A 21,133-nucleotide genomic window follows, 5' to 3' on the forward strand; every position below is an offset into this window, starting at 1 on the left:
GCATCTGGAGGAACAGGAACTATGCCCAGATGTTAAACTCATCCATGCTTTGAGGGGGAAAGGGAGGGCCTCCAGGAGGAGCAACAGGATCCAATGTCCCTGAGTACCACAAAGGACAACCCAAGCTAGGCTCTCACCCTTAGCTAGGGGTCCCCTGTGACTGGTGCTCCTGAGAGGCTAGAGGCCATGGTCTTGCAACTTGTCAGTCTTTGGCATTTTTTCCAACAATGGTGTGCTCCAGGAAGGCCAAAATTCTGGTCCTGGGGAGCTGAGTGCTAATTTTGTATTCCAAGTCTGGCTCTTTCTCCATTACAAGGAAGAGTAAGCCTGTCTGTGTCCTAATCCCACAATCCTTGTGTGGTGATTCCTAGAAGCCAGCAGAGGGCGCCATATCCTAACGAACAAATTTGAAGCACCCTCCAGTGGATCCCTTTGCAGCCACAGAGTCAGGAAAGCCACTTGGAGTCAGTGAGATCTCAGAGGGACCAACCAGACCACAGCTGCTCTGGACAAAGCCCTGAGAAAGGACAGGGCGAACCAGTGGGGAGCAGGGCTGTCCTGGGAAAAGTTGTTTCTCTCTCTCTCTGGATCAGTGATTCTCAACCTTTCTAATGCCTTGACCCTTTAACAACAGTTCCTCATGTTGCGGTGACCCTCAACCATAAAATTACGTTCATTGCTAATTCATGCCTGTGATGTCGCTCCTGTTAAGAATCGTAATGTAGTTTTGGAGATAGAGGGTTTGTCGTGGGGGGTCGCGACCCACATGTTGAGAAACACTGTTGTTAGCGATTAGCGTCTACCCTGAGCCTTCAAGAGTAACATTCCATTCTAACACCACCTTCCCTTGGGGACCTCTACCCTGGAGAGGAGACTGCTTTTCTCTTCCTCCATCTTACCACTTCAAAGCATTTTTAGAATGCTCTTGGGGGAGGAGAAGCACAGCATCTTCAGAACCTGCTGAGTTCCACTGAAGACTCAAAGGTATTTTTGCCCCCGAGTTCAAAGTGAATTTGTGACTTCAAGATGTTCAAACAAAATGAGTTGATAGGTATTATTAGTGATGGTAAAAATAAATGCAAAAATAAAAAAATGCTCACAAATAGGAAGATTATTATTTCTTTTACAGCAACTGTTATGAGACATGAGTGCTTCATAAACCGACAAAGTCAAGATAGTCTGTGAGTGGAAAATGGAACATATCTAGGATCATCGTAGAAATGGCGGTGGTGGCTGCTTCTGCTTCTTATTCCTCTCCTACTCCTCCTTTTTTTTGGGGGGGGGAGTGAGAGGGTTTCTCTGTGTAGTTTTGGTACCTGTCCTGGATCTCGCTCTGTAGACCAGGCTGGCCTTGAACTCACATAGATCCGCCTGGCTCTGCCTCTCGAGTGCTGGGATTAAACGTGTGCACCAACACCGCCTGGCATCCTCCTTTTTTTCCCTCCCCCTCTGGAGACAGGGTTTCCCTGCAGACCAGTCTGGCCTCAAACTCAGAGATCCACCTCTGCCTCTCAAGCGCTGGATTTAAGGTGTGTGCCAGGATGCACAGCCTGAGTTCTCTTTTCGAAAACTTTGTTATGATTTGTTTTAAGATAGGCTGTCCCCTACTTATTATGTAGCTAAGGATGACTTTGGACTTCTAATACTCCTGCCTCCATCTCCCAAGGGCCCCGATTACAGGCTTTTGTGCCACACCTGGTTTATGTGGGGCTGGGCATCAAACCCAGGGCCTTCTGCATGCTGGGCAAACATTCCACATCCTTAGCCTCTTTTCAAAGTTATGCCTGTCTTCATTCTTTGGAATTTCCTAGTGGTATGCACATGTTACTTTGGAAATGTCAACCCTTCGAGGGAGATATTACTACTCCCATTTTAGGAATGTGGGCATCAAGGCTCAGTGAATGTCTGCTGTGATCGGCTGAGAGTCACGTGACCAGCGCAGGCATGTGGGCAGCCAGGCAGAGCAAAGACTCTGTTGAGACCCTGAAAAAGGAGGCTACACACTTTACCCAAAGTCTCTTTTTTGTTTGTTTGCTTGGTTTTTGGTGTTCTTTTTTTGTTTTGTTTTGTTTTTTGTTTTTTGTTTCTGGTGCTAGGAACTGAACCTAGAGCCTCGTACACAAACCACTTGTAGACAAAACACTGAGCTGTAATTCCGGCCTTACCCAAGCGTTTGCTATTGGTTCTGGGTGAACTGAACTGTTCAGGACAGCCAAACAGCTGCTCTGTGGGTGGGAGCTTGAACCAGGCCTGGGGGTGACGCTTGTTTATTTTTCTAACTTTATTTTCTTTCTCTTTTGCAGAACTAAGCTGCGTTGAGCTTGGGACCTCACACAGTAGGTGAGCATTGCCCCCCTGAACTACCCACCCCAATCCCTAAAATCCACACCTAACCCTGTGAAACCAGTGGGATGCGAGTTCCTGAAGAAGGTCAGAGAGAGGAGGTGGGGAAGAGAAAGACAAAATGGACGTTGGAGGGAATGATGGGCCCTGAAGCAAAGTCACTGTAAATAAAAGAAACATGGAAGGGGTGAGGCTGTACTGAGCGGTGGTGCTGAGCCTGGTTATTGGAGGATGTTATCGGTGAATCCAGGCTGAACAGTGAGACTGAACTTGCCATCACTGTAATTAGGTACCCCCCGACCCCACAACACACACCCTGAGACTTTGGGCTGTGGTATAAGGATTTTCCAGGGGCTAACAGCTGGGCTGTGGGATGTTTCCTTGTGGAATAAAGTGCAGGCAATGACATTCTCGTCCTCTGTGGAGGTTGCAGGGTGTGGGACACACGGACCCCGAGCTGATATTGCCACCTCTGGATTTGGGGAAATAAGGGCGAAGATAAAAGGAAGACATACCGGAGTTCCTGGTTTAAACTAAATCAAAGCCAGCCCTCCTCCCAGTGCCTTAGGAACCCAAACAATTTCCAAATTAGTTAAAACAAGTGAAATTGAGTTTACCATGGCATGTGGCTGAAATTATTCTAATGCAGCCTGTCTTCTGAGAATTAATTCGGGATCTCCCTACCTTCCCTGAGAGTGTATCTAAGTCTTCAAGTACTTACATAATGCCGAGATCTGGACTTAAGGATGGGTGTTTGGTCCTCAATCATCATCTGAGTGTGCAGGCATCCACGGCCACATCCATCACCCATCTGGTCCTCAGTTGGTAAACCACACAGGTCGATGCTCATTTCTGTCAGCTCTTTTCTCTCTCCACAGCTGGCCTCCTCTTGAGCACAGTAGACATTCCTGTTGCTGGCCTTGAACTCACGATCCCCCTGCCTCAGTCTTCCAAAGCTAGGTCTATGTCACTGGGCCTAGCTTGTAACACGAAGTCTAAATGGTCTTTTAAATAGATAGATGGATGGATGGATAGATAGATAGATAGATAGATAGATAGATAGATAGATAGATAGATAGATAATAAAACAGGAGCCAGATATTGGGGTAAATGGTGAAAGATCAGACAGACAAAGGAAAAAGCCACTGCCACGTCTTACCTCTAGGACTCCTCAGCTGAAAAGCCTTTCAGCCGAAAACGGCTTCTGCTGAAAAAGCTTCAGTTCCTGTCTCCTCACGCCTTGTACACCTTTCTCTGCCCAACCAACACTTCCTTCTTAGTGCTGGGATTAAAGGCCTGTGTGCTTCCCAAGCAAAGGCATGAGATCTCAAGTGCTGGGATTAAAGGTGTGTGCCACCACTGCCTGGTCTCTATGTTTAATCTAGTGGCTTGTTCTGTTCTCTGGCAAATTTTATTATGGTACACAATATATCACCACACTAGCTTCTCTCTATTCATAATTTTTTTTAATCTATTCATTTAAATTATCCATAGTTTTACAGTTTTTCTTGGTTTTTTTTTTTCTGTTTCTTTTTATAGTTCATGGTCTACTATGTAAGACATTGCGTCCTGGAGCATACACTCTAGAATTTCCTGGACTAGGGGAATGAATTAACTGTTTTTACTAGTCATGAAATGTACTATGTCAGTACAACTAACCAGAGTTCCTGAAGGAACAACTTAGTGAAGACGTATCTCCGCTCATGATCTCAGAGGGATCCGTCTGTGGCTGTGCAGCCTCACGGGCTTGGTCAGCAGGAGTGCGGGGAGGAGGCTGTTCACTTCATGGCAGATTGGAAGCCGAGAGTGAGGAAAAGACTGGAGATCCTGTATAACCTTCAAAGTCACACTTCCGTGTGTACTGTTTCTTCCAGCTAGGCTCCATCTCTTAAAGTTTCCAGAATTTTCTAAAATCACACCACCAGCAGGGGAACTAAGCATTCAGCACATGAGCCTATGGGCATGGTTCATATTTAAGTCATAACATGTATCCTTCTATCTTTTTTTAATGTATTTATTTCTATTTAATGTGCATTGGTGATTTGCCATGGGTGTCAGGTCCCCTGGAACAGGAGTTACAGACAGTTGTGAGCTGCCATGTGGGTGCTGGGAATTGAACCCGAGTCCTCTGGAAGAGTAGCCAGTGCTCTTCACCGCTGAGCCATCTCTCCAGCCCCTCAGAATTTTCTTTTGACATAAAATTACAATTTGGCAGCAAGCTGTGGCGGCACTTTAATCCCAGCACTCAGGAGGCGGAGGAAGAGGCAGGCAGATATCTGAGTTTGAGCCCGACCTGGTGTATAGAGCAAATTCCAGGACAGCCAAAGCTACACAGAGAAATTCTCTCTACACACACACACACACACACACACACACACACACACACACACACTCCAAAAGAATTACTTTAGCACTTACTTTAAGTACTGAAAATATTCTTCTGCTTCCTGTTTATTATTATTATTATTGTTATTTTGTTTTTGTTTTTGAGACAGGATTTCTTTGTGCAGCCCTGGCTGTCCTGGAACCAGCTCTATAGACCAGGTTGGCCTCGAATTCACAGGGATCTTCCTGCCTCTGCCTCCTGAGTGCTGGCTGGGATTAAAGGCATACGCCACCACCGCCCAGCTTAAAATTATTTTTACATTTATTTATTTAGAGAAAAACATACAGAGAGAGAGAGAACATTCTTTAAAGCACTGAAAGGAGACCTAAAGTTTTGCCCAAAGAGAGTCAAAGACATTCCTGATACCAACAACATCTGCATATAACACCATCCCCAGCATCCCTCCAGAAAAAGGTCCAGAAGGGGGCTGTGAGGCCACCTGAATTGTGTTAACAAGACATTCATTCTGTCCAGGTCCTTGGGACTCTAGCACCCATGCTGTTCTCCAGGAAAGGGTGGACGAGGCCACTTTCTCAGTGTCTGGACCACTCAGGCCTCGGTTACCCCATTTGCAAGTTCCCAGTGATAGATTTCATCTAGGGCGCTCCCCCTCAATCTCTTCATGGTGTTTTTATCCCTTTGATTAAAAAAAAACAACAACACTTAAAAACAGGATCTCCAGCCTCATGTGCCAGACAAATCTGCTCTGCCATGAAGGCAGCCAAATCCACCCTAGGGTCAAAGTGCACAGCCCTTATTATATATCCAGTGTGTAAGAGAGCCAAGAAGTAGGGTTACACGAAACGTAACTCCGCAGCCAGAGATGAAAACCAGCCACCAAAGGAGGACACATTACCCAGCTGAGGCCTGTGCCTTCTGCCGATTCGCCTTGCCCGAGGGGATGGGTGGGGGTGGGGCTGGCAACCAGAACAGTGGTCAAGGGTGGCGGGCAGGGCCAGGGCAGGGTAGAGGCAGGGCCAGGGCAGGGTAGAGGCAGGGCCAGGGCAGGGTAGAGGCAGGGCCAGGGCAGGGCAGGGGAGGGCAGGGCAGGGTAGAACCCTCCCTTACACAGAAAACCACAACAGTTTCAGTATGGTACAGCTCTGTCTCTGCTGGAGGAGGCCACCTCAACTCTGAAGGCTGGTGAGGTAAGAATCAGAGCCACCCCACATGGTCTGCCTTCAAAGTCTCGGAACTGGAAGTCTGGAGGCCAGGGAGCAGGTGGTGAGGGGAGACTACGCAATACTAACCACTTACTGAGCACCTAGTGCCCGACAGGCCTGAGCTTTTTACAAGTCATCTCGTATGTCAGTTGTGGCTGCTGGAATCCAGAAACGGTAAATGTTAGCCTTGTCTCCATCACTTGATATTTTTTTATCAAGTTACTTCGTCTATTTTTGCCGCTGTTTCTTCATCGGCAAAACAGAAATAATAAAACGATTCATCTCACAGGGCTGCGAAGGGCCACAGGCCCAGCTGCCTGTGATGCATTTCACACCGTGTCTGGGAGATTATCGAATACTGCATAAGCATTCTATCAGCACTCGGGAACTGCTAAGCCTAACCCACTCCCACCGAGGGAGTGCTGGCCAGAGAAAGGTTGGGCTGTTCCAGCAAAGGTTCAACTTCTCAGTGGCTCAAACAAGGCCATTTTGTTTCTGATGTAACTGTCCAAAGCCAAGAAAGCCAGATGAGGATGGGGCTGAGGATATGCTATGATCTGTCTGGGTCTCCGAAGTTCGTATGTTGGAAAGATCTCCCCTGTATAACAACACTGAGAAGGGGCCTTTGAGGGGTGATGAGGTCAGAGTCTTCCCTTGGGAGTGGATGAATGCTGCATTCATGAAAGTAGGCTGGTTGTCTTGAGAGTGGGTTTCCATTTGAGTGAGTTCACCTTTCTCTTGCACTAAAGCATGTTTCCTTGCCCTTCTGCCTTCGGCTATGAAGTCCCTGATGGCTGAAGGTTCTTGATCTTGGATTTCTTCAGCCTCCAGATCCATGAGAAATAAATTTCATTGTAAATTACCCAGTCTAGGATATCCTGTCAGGGCAACACAAAACAGATACAGATAAGTTGATCTAGAAGAGGGTAGAGGAGGTCATTTTCAGCCTATGTCTTCCACCATGGTGACCTAATGGTTGCCCCAGTGCTGACATCATATAATCCCCATTAGGAGCCTAGGGGATGTTTCCCCCTTCCAAGGGCACCCTTATGAAGTTGCATGTGATAATGCTGCTGAAATCTCATTGGCCGGATTTAGTCACACGGTCACACAATCTGCAAAGGAAACTGGGAAATGTAATTGTGGGGTCTTACTGATAGAGGAAGAAAGAGAGAAAAGAATCCATGGGTTTGCCTACCTCATAGGAAGAAAACATTCACACCTTCTGAAGAACAGTGAGTCAGTTCCACCTAGACACCAGTTCTCTAAGGCATGGGTATCCCATTACCAGGTGGCCCTGTTCTGATGCCCCATAGCCCATCAGGCAGAGACCTGTCCTTCATACTACCCACTAATGACAGTGGAAGAGAAGCAGGATAAATATAATTAAAACATTCCAGAATAGGAAAGGATGACCACCATGCAGAGGCCACTGGATATTAACAACCCCCAAGTCCAGACTCTCTGGGACCTCGGCTTCCCAAACAGACGCCTTTGCCCATGAGAAGCTGGTCCTTACCCAGTACCCACTGCAGCTGGGTGGGGGTGGCATGCCTGCCTCATAGACATTCCAGTTTTCCCAGATGTCTTCCAGCTGTTGGAGACGTGTAGGGTGGATAATAACCGGAGAGGAGGGTCAAGTGAGGCCTTAATGGTCAGGTTTATTTGCCAATTTGACATCCTCAAAAGTCTTAGGAGGCTGTTTGGCCCCCAATTTGAGTCACCACAGCCAATGGTAGCATGTAAGCATTGCTGACATGCCAGGGTTCTCTAGACTTGGAGTTCTTGCCTGTTCTCTCTCAAACTGGTATGGCTCCCTGGAAGAATGTGAGCAAACTTGTTTGGCTCTAAAAGGAATTCGCCTTTCCTTTGCACATTTGTTTGTGGGGTTTTTTGTTTGTTGGTTGGTTGGGCTTTTTGTTGTTGTTGTTTTGTTTTTTGGTGTTTTGGTTTAGTTTGGTTTGGTTTGTTTTTTCTTTTTCTTTTTTTTTTTGAGAAGAAAATAATTTATTATATATGCAATAAACTATTATAAAATATCTCCAAACACTAATGTGAAGATATGAGACTTTTGAATGCTTGGTTTGGTTTTTCTAGACAGGGTTTTTCTGTGTAGCCCTCATTGTTCTGGATTTCGCTCTGTAGACCAGGCTGACCTTGAACTCAGAGATCTTCCAGCCTCTGCATCCCAAGTGCTTGTATTGAAGGTGTGTGACACCACTACCCAACTGGTTTGTGTGTGTGTGTGTGTGTCTGTGTGTGTGTGTGTGTGTGTGTGTTGTGACAGGGTCTCATATACATCAGGCTGTCTTGAACTCCCTACGTAGCTAAGGATGACCTTATACTTCTAACCCCCTGCCTCCACCTCCTGAGGGCTGAGGTTACAGTATGCACCACTATGCTGATTTATGAGGAACTGGGGATCAAACCATGGCTGGGAAGGCATTCTACCAACTGCGGTACATCCGGGCCATCTTCTTCTCTTCTCTTCATTCCCATATCTGTTCTCATTCCCATTTGTTTTCTTTCCCTTTTCTTTCTTTGCACACTGTGAGGCATGGAATTCAGGTTCTCCCACATTTGAGGTGAATGCTCTCTATCGCCGAACTCCATTTCTAGCTCAGAAATCCTCTATTCTATGTGTGCCCTCCGGCCAACCCCACTGTCTTGGGAACCACTTGGGCAAGGGCTAGAGTCCAGGTCCCACCCTTGTTGCCTCTTCCAACCCCTCCACTGATAGCATCTCACCGAGCGCGTCTCTCTCCTAGGACTTTGACAGCAACAGCCGTAGTGTGTGTTTACACTGGTTGCATGAGAAGCCAGCTCTGTGGACCATCCCCAAAGGCATGTGATACAGTGGAGCTGGAAAATCCATCCCCCAACGCCCCCAGCATACCTCATGTCCCCTTCACAGATTCAGAGCAGGTTCAAATCACACCACTGCCTTCTCCTGCAATGCTCCAGTCTCCACGCGCCACACAGGACCTCCTCCTCCAGAAAGTCTTCCCTGACTGCACGGTGCACACAGATCTGGTGCATCATGGGCTGTGGCGTCTGCTCCTTGCTTCTTCCTTGGTGCAGAGCTGCCCTTCCACATGCAGATATCTTTCAGCTCATTTGATTGCTGGCCCCTGGGTGGCCAAAATATGCTGGCTGGATGTGATGAAAAGTCCCTCTGGGGATCGGCCAGACCCAATTAAGGTCTATGCTGGCTGCTTGCTTGCCAAATGACCTTGGAAAGCATTGCCTGTTTTCTCTGAGTCCGTTTCCGATGGAATGAAAACATTCTGTAATAGAGACTGCTAAATGGGCCTACTGTCTAGTTTTCTTTTCTTTTCGGGGTAGAATTGAATGAATTTTAACTGGAAGGGCTGCCCGGGATAATGACTGAGATCCTCAACTCCCTGCCCCTTGCAGCCAAACATGGCCTTGTGGCTAAATTTGGTGAATTAGCTGTGAATGGAAGTGAGGGGGTAGAAGAGTAACTTCTACTTCAGGGTTTAGAAGATGTGTGGATTCTTTTCTTTTTCCCTTTTTCCCTTTTCTCTTCTTCTGGCTGGGATGCTAGTGCAGGGGTAAGGTAGAAGCCAGGATGGCCGTCTTGTATTCAGAATGGAAGATGTTCTGAATGACTTCACAGCCACCCTATCAGCCCTAGACTGCCTATAGACTATTATAGTTTGAAGCTCTCTCTCTCTCTCTCTCTCTCTCTCTCTCTCTCTCTCTCTCTCTCTCTCTCTGTGTGTGTGTGTGTGTGTGTGTGTGTGTGTGTGAGAGAGAGAGAGAGAGAGAGAGAGAGAGAGAGAGAGAGAGAGAGAGAGAGGTGTGGTCAGTCACCACTTTAATCCTTCCTGGGACAGGGTCTCTCCTAAACCTGAAACTAGTCTGGAGACCAGGAAGCCCCAGTGACCCTTCTGTTTCCACACCTCCACAGAAAGTGACCGCATCCAGCTTTTTATGTGGGTTCTGGGGACTTGAACTAAGGTCCTCATTCTTGCAAGGTGAAGTGTTCCTACCCATTGAGCCACTTCTCAAGCTCCTGAGGCATTTTTGTTTGTTTGTTTGTTTGTTTGTTTGTTTGTTTTGGAGACAGGATCTGACTCTGTAGCCCTGGCTATCCTGGAACTCACAGAGATCTGTCTTCCTGGCTCTCCTGAGATATTCTTTTTGGTTTTTCAAGACAGGGTTTCTCTGTGTAGCTTTGCGCCTTTCCTGGATCTCACTCTGTAGACCAGGCTGGCCTCGAACTCACAAAGATCCGCCTGCCTCTGCCTCCTCTGCTGGGATTAAAGGCGTGCGCCACCACCGCCCGGCATCTGAGGCATTCTTAAATTGGGTCTTTGTTACAGCAACCAACTATCTATCCTGACTTTGTGTTTGGAAGTGATGCTACTTGAAAACCTAAAACAAATCCTAGTTTAGAGACTGACTAGCAGCTAGCAAGGAAAACTTGCACACCAGCAAGCTGTGGGCCATTGTCACATTTCCACACACTGTGACAGGTATGACTGTCGTCTGTCATGCCTAGTTACAGAGTTGAGCACATGCTGATGGCCTCCCATTCTTTGACGTGGCCCCATTTGCTGGGCCTCAGAGGTTCCGCTCTCTGGCAATGGATCCAGGCTCCAGAAACACTCATGAAAAGTCAAAGCCTCCCTCCCTGCACACTTCTCCACCCTCCTCAGGGGAAGTTGCAGGTGCTTTGATGGAGGAAAGGAAATACGTCCAATAAATCCAGCAGGAAATCCAATAGTCCATTCCTGAGTGTTCACTCTAGGGCCAGGGGGTCCGGATGGAAGGGACTGGAATGACAAGGGGAGGGGAGGGCCAGGGAGAGGGGAGCCAAGGCAGCTGGGTCAGCGATCCCCATTTGGAACTCTGACTCAGGCCCTAGGAATGCCAAGGAAGGGGGTGAGCCGCCACCACGGGAGACAGGCTGGGTTCCCCTCTGGCACAGGAAGATGCACAGCCAGTGCTCACGGTGGGTTGGGGCTGGGCTCCTGCACGCCCCTCGTCTCTCACCCACACATCGACTCAGGGGTTGCTCCCTCTGCACACCGATATGAACCCACGCTCTCAATCCCATCTTGCACCTTTGAGATGCTCAGCAGAGTGCCCACCTGCTTGACCCGCCCTCCCCATCACTTCCCTCTTTCACCTAAGAAGGGAAACTGGCTGGCGGCACTCAAAAGGGGATGTCAGAGACATACCCTGGCTGCTCTATGAGGACCACCCACAACCCCCTCACAGTCTCGAGTGTATCCTTCCTAACTCATCCCATCCTTGGCTAGGGAGGTGTGCGTGGAGGAGAAAGGGAAGATGGCCAACTTTTCTCCTTTGAACTCTCAGCTCCGAGATGAGAGGTCCGCCTCCGCAGCGCCCCCAAGCCGCGGCGAGGGAACAGCTGCGGGCTGAGCGCTCCCTCCCAAGACCTGACAATCAGAGAGAACCCGATCCCCGAGGGCCCGCTGCCAGGGGCCAGCCCAGAATAGTTGCCACCCCGCCACCACCGCCGCCTGTCGCGCACTCGCTAGCGGACTTAGGGCTGGCCGCATGGAGTCTGAGCTGGAACACACACTGCCTGGGGTACCGGGGTCCCAGGGGGCCGGCGCTGGGATGTAGGGAGACAGCAAGCGTGGGGCCGTGTGTGTGTGTGTGTGTGTGTGTGTGTGTGGCCCATGAGCTTGCTGTGCACTGTACTCTGTAGGTGTGAGCAGGCCGGTTCCATGTATGTATGTATGTATTTTGCATGTATGTGCCTGTGTGGGATTCTGGGTGTGCCAGGAGTGTGCAAGTGTGTATGTTGTGCATATGTGCAAACACGTGGTGTGTGGGTAGGTGGGTTTCTTAAAGGGGACAACCCAGGGGCTTCAGAACAGGAAGCATTTTCACAACAATTCAGATATTCTCTTGTGTAGACCCTGACCTGGAGCCACAGTGGGTGTCCAGAGAGTCAAGGTGGGTGGGGCGCGGCTCCCTGTCCCGGGCTAGCCTTTTCTCTATAGCTCCCTTGGTTCCCACCTTTCTGAACCCCAATCCCTAACCCCTAGCTTGGCCCTCTCCCTCCTCCTTTCCCCAGCGTGTGTCCCCTCCACCTTCCCTTTCCTCTTTGATGAAGATCTGAACCCCAGGTGCTAACCTTACCACTTCCCAGCTGTGTGATTTGTGGCAAATTGCTTAACCTCTCTGAGTTTCCGGTCCCTTGCTGCTAAATAGGAATGCTATTCTTACTCACAGCCCCTGCCTCGGAAGATTTCTACGAATAGAAAATGAAAACTATTGGGGGGAGAGGGGCGGTGCTTTGAAAACCCCCAATGTGGTCACTGATGACGTCGTGCTGGGTTTTGCTGTAGCACTCCCTCCTAATCGAACAGGTCCTTCCCTCCTTCCAGAGATGGACTTCCTAGAACAAGGAGACAACTCGTGGCCATCACCAGCTGTGACCACCAGCCCAGAAAGAACCCGGGCAACCCGGGGCGTCAAGGCTTCCAGATGGACAAGGCAGGCGGCTGTGGAGGAAGTGGAGCCGCCCGGTTTGGAAGAAGGTGAGGCTAAGGTCGGTTATAGTGACAGGGGGCAGCAGGAATTCCAGAGGGGTGCCCCGCCAGAGATCACATGGAGCCAGACCAGGCTCATCCTTGTGGCCTCCGTCTCTCCACGTGAGAGGCAATAACTGTGCTGCCGGCGCAGAGCCCCGATGCGGCGGCCTTGGAAAGATGGAAGAGAGTTGCGGTCTGCTAGGACTCGGAGACTCCACAACATCCGGGCGCCCCAGCGCTGCCAAACCCTGAAGGCACCGAGAACGTGCTTTGGAAGATGCAGTAACGCTGCTCCTCGCTGCCTTCTTCCCCCAACAGGTGCCCAGGCCAGACCAGCTGCTGAGTCCGCCAGGCAGGAAGCCACATTCCCCGAGGAGGCCACACCCTTGGCTCAAGCCGTTCCCTTGGCTGGAGTGGAGACCTCCCCCAGCGGGTGGGACCTCCTCTTGCCCGACTGTGCAGCCTCAGAAGTGGGTTCCAGCACAGGGGACCTGGAGCTGGCCATCGAGTTCCCAGACCCAGAGGCCTGGGACGGTGAGCTCGAAGGCCTTGGGGAGGACAGGCCTCGGCCTTGCCCATCCCCACAGGCCCCACTTCTCAGCTTGAGCTGGGATGATGAGTTGCAGAAGCCTGGGGCCCAGGTCTATATGCACTTCATGCAGGAACACACCTGCTATGATGCCATGGCCACCAGCTCCAAACTGGTCATCTTTGACACTACGCTGGAGGTAAGACCCTGGTTTGACCCTGGTTGAGCTCAGGGCTCAACCTCCTGCCTCTGTAGCTACCACTCATACCCTCCTGGATGATGTCTTGTCAAGCCGAAGTCCCTGCAAGTCCCTTTCTAGGAGTCCTTAGTGCCATGGGGGGGGGGTAGGGAGAAAGAATGCTCTGTGAGGACCCCCTAATTGCCATCACAACTCTGTCACTCTGAATCTGTCAAAACCTGGGGTTGGTCACTTCATCTCCATCATCACTAAAAATGGGGACCAGAGGCTTGCTCCTCCCTGTTTCAAAGGAGTCTTAGGACAACCCAGGACAAAGAAAGAATACTCTGTTAACTATGTAAGATGTCGCAGAGTCATTCAGGACCAAGAGGAGGGTTCTCCGGCAACAGGAAAAAAAAAAAAGCAAGTGCTTTGGTAACCACTCTGCCTGCCATTAGGCGAAACTGACTCCATCATTATCAGTGTTACGGCAGGGCAAAAGATGCCTACGTGCTCGAGGCGTGGGATATGTGTCGTCTGCAGAACACAATCTGGTTCCAGTGCTTCACAGAGGGATAGATTTTATTTTAATAGCTCTGCTTAATCTTGATGTGTGCTAAGAGTCGGGTGCAGCGGCCCACACTTGCCATCCCAGGCCTGAGGGGGCTGAGGCAGGAGGGTCCCAAGTTCCAGGCCAGCCTGGAAACCAAACAACAGCATCACAGAAGCCTAGAACGAAAGGACAGGAGAGAAGAGAGAAAAGAGCTAAGGAAAGGGAGGAGATGGGGAGGGAGAAAAGGGAAGATGGAAACCAAGTGTGCTCATCACATGTAGGCAGTTTTGCTTAGGACAAGGATCAAAATAAGTCAGCGTCAAATGTAGTGAGGAAAGTGTTGTAGCTCTGCATATGTTATGTGAATAGTTATACCTCTGGCACTTAGATGAGCAAAAACTATACCACGTCTATATGCACACGACGTCCATGTAGAAACCCTGCTGTATCTAATGATGGCCCCTCGGTGCCTCTGGGCACAAGCACTCTGAGCACAAGCAGCCTTATCTGTGTGGTAAACGTGATGACAGCGGTCTTGTCATGGGAAAGAGGCAGACACATGTGGAGAGGAAGCAGAGCGAAGATCCCATGGGAGGACCCAGTGGGGGGAGGTTGAGGGGCTGCCGGTCCTCCTCCGCCTTTGTTCTTTCCTGCCCCTCAGATTAAGAAGGCTTTCTTTGCCATGGTGGCCAACGGCGTGAGGGCAGCCCCTCTGTGGGACAGCAAGAAGCAGAGCTTTGTGGGTGAGGAGAGGGGGTTGGGGAATGGCGGGAGGGACCTCACATGGTGTAAGAACGCCAGCAGGATGGGGTCCTCGAGGAGCCTTACACCTAGGCCTGACCTCCCCCCCCCCCAACTTGTGGCCTGTCAACCCTGCAGGCATGCTCACCATCACAGACTTCATCCTGGTGTTGCACCGTTACTACAGATCTCCCCTGGTGAGTTCTGGGGTGTCACGTGGGCTGGGCTGAGCTGGGGCATCCTCAGGAGGCCCAATGCCCCAGGGCTCATGCCTGACCCTAAAGTCGCACCCATGCCTTTAGGTCCAGATCTACGAGATTGAAGAACATAAGATTGAGACCTGGAGGGGTAAGTTGGAGAAGCCTGTGGGGTTAGAGTCTGGGCCCAAGGCCTGGGAGAGAAGGTGGGATTTCCTGGAGAGCACAAGTCCGTGGGGAAGCCTCCAGTGCCTGCAGGAAGGAAAGGTGTTAGGAGACAGGATGAGGTAATTGGGGACCCTGGGTTTTTCTTCAGAGATCTACCTACAAGGGTGCTTCAAGCCTCTCGTCTCCATCTCTCCCAATGACAGGTAATCATCTTCTCTGTTCGCCTGAGCACACCCCCATCTGTCTGTCTCAAAGGTTTTTGTTGTGACATTTATTGCTTGCTTAAGTGTGTGAGTGAGTGAGTGAGTGAGTGAGTGCGTGCGTGTGTGCGTGCGTGCGTGTGTGTTATCATGGCACACATGTGGAGGTCAGAGGACATTTTGCAGGAGTTGGTTCTCTTCCACCGTCTGGGATGCAGGGATCGAGCCATCTTACCTCAGCCTCTTGGATCGTGCCCTGGTGCTATCCCACTCAGTCCTGGATTCGTTCACTTCTTCTGGGAAGCAGAGGGATGAGGGGACCCCGGTGCTCTGTCCGGGGGGCCTCAGATGGTCGGTCTCTCCCGCATTGCTCCTAGTCTCACTGCTTTCATTCGTTAAAGTCTGTTTGAAGCTGTCTATGCCCTCATCAAGAACCGAATCCACCGCCTGCCGGTCCTGGACCCGGTCTCCGGCACTGTGCTCTACATCCTCACACACAAGCGGCTACTCAAATTCCTGCACATATTTGTGAGCCTGGGATGGTGGGAGCAAGCGGGGAGCCACGGGAGAAGGTCAAGTGTCCCAGCCCAGGCAAAGGGAGGGGGCGGAGCTGGAGCCCCTGGGAGCACCTTGATCTGATGAGATCACCACCACGTCCCATCCCAACAGGGTGCCCTGTTACCACGGCCCTCCTTCCTCTGCCGCACTATCCAAGATTTGGGCATCGGCACATTCCGAGATTTGGCTGTCGTTCTGGAAACAGCTCCTATCCTGACCGCGCTGGACATCTTTGTGGACCGGCGTGTGTCTGCGCTGCCTGTGGTCAATGAATCTGGTACTACACCCAGGGCAAAAGGCTCTAGCTGGGGTGGGCAAGGACGGGCCCGAAAGGACCATGTGGGCAGGACGTGGAGCCAGAGTCTTAGAAGTCTCTGCTTGCTTTGAACTTGGGGCCAGTTATTTAGTCTTTCTGAGCCTCAGTTTCCCCTACTGTGAAAGGGAATTTTTTCTGGGCAGGGGTGTTGTTTTGAGACAGGGTCTCACCCTGTAGCCCAGAAATTTGCTATGTAACCCACACTGGCCTCAAACCCATGGTAGTTCCTCTGCTTCTGCCTCCTCATGCTGGGATTTGGGAGTGCACCACCATGCCCCATGTGTGGGGACTCTTCGTCCTTTCTGCCTTTGAAGGAGAACTGGTAAGATTACCTGCAATAAGATGACGACGGTAGTAGGGAACAGCAGATTCTTTTTGTCTTGTATTAGTGCACCCTAAACTTGACCAGGGGATCTTGATGTCCTGTTCTAGGAAGGTCAAAGGGACAGTAAGAGTCTCTCTTTAGTTAGACTGTGGCCACAGATATTTCAAAGTTGGGGCTGGGAAATGGTTCATTGGGTAAAGGGCTTCATGTCTAAGCATCAAGACCAGAGTTCGGATCCCTCAGCACTCATAAAAGTGGGGATGGGATGGAAACCTGCCTGTAAACCCAGGGCCCAGGAGGAGGCAGCAGGGTACCCCTGGACATGAGCTGGCCAGCTAGACTAGCTGAATTTGGGGGTATCAGGTTCAGTGAGAGATCTTGCCTGAACAAAGTGGAAGGCAGTAGAGGAAGATGCCTGGTGTCAACCCTGGCCTCCACACATGCACGAGCATACACACACACACACACACACACACACACACACACATGCTCACACATGTGAGAGCACAAGCACACACACACATGCTCACACATGTGAGAACACATCTACCCTACATGCACGCGCGCGTGCACGCGCACACACACACACACACACACACACACACACACGAGCACACATACACACACATGCCCACACATGTGAGAACACATCCACCCCACACACACACACACGTGCACACATACATACACACATATGCCCACATATGTGAGAACATACACACACACTCATACATGTGAGAACACACACCCATATGAACACACATACATACATAGACACATACATGCTCACACATGTGAGAACATACACCCACATGAGCACACATGTGAGAACACAGCCACTCTACATGCATGCACACACACACACACACACACACACGAGCACACACACGAACACACACACACATGCTCACACATGTGAGAACACACACATAGACACTACATACACTGCATTAAAAAGAGGTAATACAAAGTTATATTCACCAGAATGAAGTTAAACATTATAAAGGGCTTTTAACTTATACTCAAATATGAAAACTTTCAAGGAAAATAAAAATGATAGAGAACAACATATTGCCATAACCGGTTCATCATCTTTCTGAATTAAGAAAATAAATTACAGACATCGGATCATATCACCCCCACGCACTTCAGTCTGGCTTACAGTCACCATGGTTTTTTGTTTTGTTTTGTTTTTTGTTTTTTGTTTTTCGAGACAGGGTTTCTCTGTGTAGCTTTGGTGCCTTTCCTGGAGTTCACTCTGTAGACCAGGCTGGCCTCGAACTCACAGAGAGTCGCCTGGCTCTGCCTCCCGAGTGCTGGGATTAAAGGCGTGCACCGCCACCACCGCCTGGCTGTCACCATGTTTTATACTTCCCAACACAAATGTGAGCAGCTGGACGGGTGAGATGGCTCAGCCAGCACTAACAATCAATCCTGGTGACCCGAGTTCAACCCCCAGAACACACAGGGAAGGAGAGAACCGACTCCTGAGAACCGTCCTCTTCCGACCCCCACATCCACGCTGCGGCACGGGCACACACAGTAATAATCAATAGAATGTAAAGGGTCTGTTGCACTTATTTAGGTGTGTGTGCACGCACATGTGGGTGCCTATGTGCTACTGCGAATACGAGGAGATCCGGGGACAACTCTCAGGGGTCAGTCCCCTCCTCCCACTGTGAGTTCCAGGGATCAAATTCAGGTTGTCAGGATTGACAAGCGCCTTTGTCCACTGAGCCATCTCACTGGCCCTTCAAGTATTTTCTTTTAAAGAGAAAAGCTATTTTTAAAACTATGAATAACTTATCGCGACCTAATTTCCAATCCTGATTCTCATCTTCCCATTTCTCCCAAGAATGATTTTTATTTTTTAAACAGCCAACTTCTTCAAACCAAGTCCAACCGAAGTCCATATTTCTCATTTCTTCAGTTGTCCCTGAAGTCTGTTTAAATCTAAGACTGTTCCCTTTCCACTCATTTTCACGGCACAAGTCACTTGAAAAGTCTGAATTGGTTTTCCTGTATCCTGTTTCCTGTGAACCAGAAATTGAAACTAAATGACTAATGTCTGTACGCGATGAGGCTGGCATATTTCACAGGCGATGCCATCCTCTCCCTGCAGCTCACGGGAGCCTGAAGTCAGGCATCTCTCAGTGATGCTAAATCTATTTGTAGGTCGGGGTAGCATGATGCCCCATGACTAAGCCAGCAGCCTGGGGGGGGGCGGTAACTATCAAGGAACTCATTTCAAAAGTCTTCCCCATGTCCCCTGAAGAGCACCCTGGTTCTGAGCCGGGCTTTCCCCCCTGTCTTTCTTCTCCGTTCCCCCCTACAGGTCAGGTCGTGGGGCTCTACTCCCGCTTTGATGTCATTGTAAGTGTCTGTGGGGCCTGGGGGTGCCACAGGGAGGCTGCGGCATGAGGACCGATGGGAAGTCTCTGTGGCTACCCTTTGCAAGTGTGTCAGAGTGTCATTTCCAGGCTGCAGCCTAGGTAATGAGGTAATCCATGACTCTCTTCCCCCTGCCTCACAGCACCTGGCTGCCCAGCAAACCTACAACCACCTAGACATGAGTGTGGGAGAAGCTTTGAGGCAGAGGACACTGTGTCTGGAGGGGGTTCTCTCCTGCCAGCCCCATGAGAGCCTCGGCGAAGTCATTGACAGGATTGCACGGGAACAGGTACCTTGCACCCCTCCGGGCACGCCCTCAGCGCAGATGGCCTAGTTCTTCTTTGCATAGCTCTCGCCATCCCTGTATACTGGGCACTTGGCCTGCCTTCCCTTTCAAGACCAACTTTTGGCATCTGCATGGGTAGGTGTCTGGTCCTGTTCATAGGGCCCTCATGCCAAGATCCACAGCCAGCTGAGTGGTCAAAGCCACGGCCAGCTGTTCCCAGGAGATGTCCGTTGCTCCTTGAGCTATCTTAAGCTCTCCCCCTTATTAGCTGCTGTAGCCAAAGGCTCTGCCCCTCCCTGAACACTGTGGACCCACAGGTGCACAGGCTGGTGTTGGTGGATGAGACCCAGCATCTTCTGGGCGTGGTCTCCCTCTCTGACATACTTCAAGCGCTGGTACTCAGCCCTGCTGGCATCGATGCCCTCAGTGCCTGAGAGTGCCCGAGTCCCCACTCCCAAGCCATCTCCCTCACCTGACAACCAATGGAAGGATCTAGGGGGACTTGGCCTTCATCTTCTCCCACCCCCGTTTGCTGGTTCTGCTCTGGTACAGGTAGGCTCTGCCGTGAGCTGTAGGGTAGTCCCTTAGTATTTCTGAGCTCCTAGATCTAGTTAGGGTACCCTGAGGATGGCAGTGATGCCAGTCATAATTGAGCAGCCCCATAGAAACTGTCAACAAAGGCTTTACAGATTGCTACTGCATCCCAATTCCAGCGGAGGTCGTGGAGGTCCTGCTGGAAGGGATGGATGGAGGTGGGAAATCCTGAGCTCTGGGAAGGTATAGCTGCCTTCTCTCCACTCTGTTCCCACTGGGAATTTCTTGAGAATAAAGCAAGCTAACAAACTTTTGTTGAATGCATTTCTATCATCAGTATGGGCTAGCAGAGGAGGGGGTGCCCACCTACTGCTCATCTCAGTGAATTTGTCAGATTGTGGACTGTCCTGGCACCATGCTTGGTTGGGGGGCATTGCCAAAGGATGGGGCAGAAATCCTACCCAGTTAGCAGTAGGGTGAGATTCCTGTTGGAAGGGCACCTCCTCTTCCCGATTTGGTCAACGTCTCCTCTTTTTCTCACAGGCTCTCCAGCCTTCCCTAATTGTCCTTGCTATACCTACACTCCCAGAGGCCTTCGGGCATACCCAGTACACCAGGATGATGAAATTAAGAGCAATCGAGTCAAGCCTGAAAGTCCTGAACCAGAGACACTGTGATCAGCTTAGGACAATCTGTGTGCCCTGTCTCTTTTTAAGCCTTTTCCTCCCACCTGGGTCAGGACTGAGCTCGATGTGGCAGGGAGCATGCAGCCTACGGATTTAGCTGGGCACCTGGAATGCTTGGTTCTGGATACACGTGCCCAGCTCCTACGAGGCCTGGCTGTTCTTTCCCTGCAGAAGATCCCACTGGGCTACCACCATCATACAAGCTGCTGGCGGCCAACATTGAGCAGCCCTTGATTCTAGAGCTATCTGTTGGGGCTATAGGCATTCATCATGGTGCCCAGCAGGTAGCTTTTACTATCTACAGCTGAAGCGGGACTGTCACGGTGCCCTTTTTTGGGTGTCCATAAGGGGTCTGCCATTGAGGCATGTGGTACTCTCAGGCTCCAAGAAGTAGGCCCAGCAGGGCTTCTGATGCTCTTGTCCAGCGGGCTCCTCAGCTCTCACTAGTAAGCAATGTTCCACTCCCCTCAGTATCCCCTACCCCCAGATAGATTCAGATCTTTGAGAATGAGCAATGAAGAAAAAAGAAACAAAAGAGCAAGCCCTGACCTTGGATGCTCCAGGCTTACTCAAAGGCTGCAGTCATTGAAATGAACTTACGGCCAGCTCCTTGTGTCTCCTGAATTCAAAGACTTGAAGGAAAGTCTGTCTGAACTTGGCAAAAACTACACATGGCCTTTCTTTTGTGCTTATTGTTATTGCTAATGTTATTCTGTCAATATTTTTTAATCTTTGATTTGTAACAAAATGATAAGGAAAATGTTTATTCATTACTCACCTAGCAGGTGGAACCCAGTCTGCAAATGGGAGTCTGCAGGAAACATAGCTGATCCTGCAATGCTGGATGAACTCAATTCACCAAGTACAAAGAAATGAATCTCAGTCGATTCTGGGTCTCTTCGTCTGCCGTTATCCTCCCCCGTGATGGCATGGGTCCTCAGATCCAGAAGTCCAACACAGGAAGAGTAGATTCTTATTTCTATGATCTTTTAAAATTCCTTTTCATTTTACTTACGGCATTGTGTGTGCATGCAGGCGTG

The 21,133-nt window shown here is 50.1% G+C and overlaps 1 protein-coding gene across 4 annotated transcripts in view; it reads left to right on the forward strand.

Moving 5' to 3' along the window:
* The window catches only part of Prkag3 (protein kinase AMP-activated non-catalytic subunit gamma 3), a 37,662-nt gene extending 16,587 nt beyond the window's left edge, over nt 1–21,075 (forward strand). The window contains exons 3-17 of one of the 4 annotated variants that reach the window (XM_037210258.1): nt 2,304–2,340; nt 11,242–11,478; nt 11,811–11,850; nt 12,246–12,437; nt 12,750–13,159; nt 14,353–14,434; nt 14,571–14,629; nt 14,735–14,780; nt 14,946–15,000; nt 15,399–15,525; nt 15,667–15,832; nt 18,532–18,569; nt 18,730–18,876; nt 19,191–19,425; nt 19,951–20,033. In XM_037210258.1, the coding sequence (XP_037066153.1) occupies nt 11,446–11,478; nt 11,811–11,850; nt 12,246–12,437; nt 12,750–13,159; nt 14,353–14,434; nt 14,571–14,629; nt 14,735–14,780; nt 14,946–15,000; nt 15,399–15,525; nt 15,667–15,832; nt 18,532–18,569; nt 18,730–18,876; nt 19,191–19,307 (1,512 nt within the window). In that variant the 5' untranslated portion in view covers nt 2,304–2,340; nt 11,242–11,445 and the 3' untranslated portion in view covers nt 19,308–19,425; nt 19,951–20,033. Of the gene's footprint in view, nt 1–2,303; nt 2,341–11,241; nt 11,479–11,810; nt 11,851–12,245; nt 12,438–12,749; nt 13,160–14,352; nt 14,435–14,570; nt 14,630–14,734; nt 14,781–14,945; nt 15,001–15,398; nt 15,526–15,666; nt 15,833–18,531; nt 18,570–18,729; nt 18,877–19,190; nt 19,426–19,950 lie in introns of those variants that run through there. The other 3 variants (XM_037210256.1, XM_037210257.1, XM_028893105.2) reach the window with 3 other exon arrangements.
* Nucleotides 21,076–21,133: the final 58 nt, after the last annotated feature.

The sequence above is a fragment of the Peromyscus leucopus genome, chromosome 13 (assembly GCF_004664715.2).
Source record: "Peromyscus leucopus breed LL Stock chromosome 13, UCI_PerLeu_2.1, whole genome shotgun sequence".
In the NCBI taxonomy this organism is placed as follows: Eukaryota; Metazoa; Chordata; class Mammalia; order Rodentia; family Cricetidae; genus Peromyscus; species Peromyscus leucopus.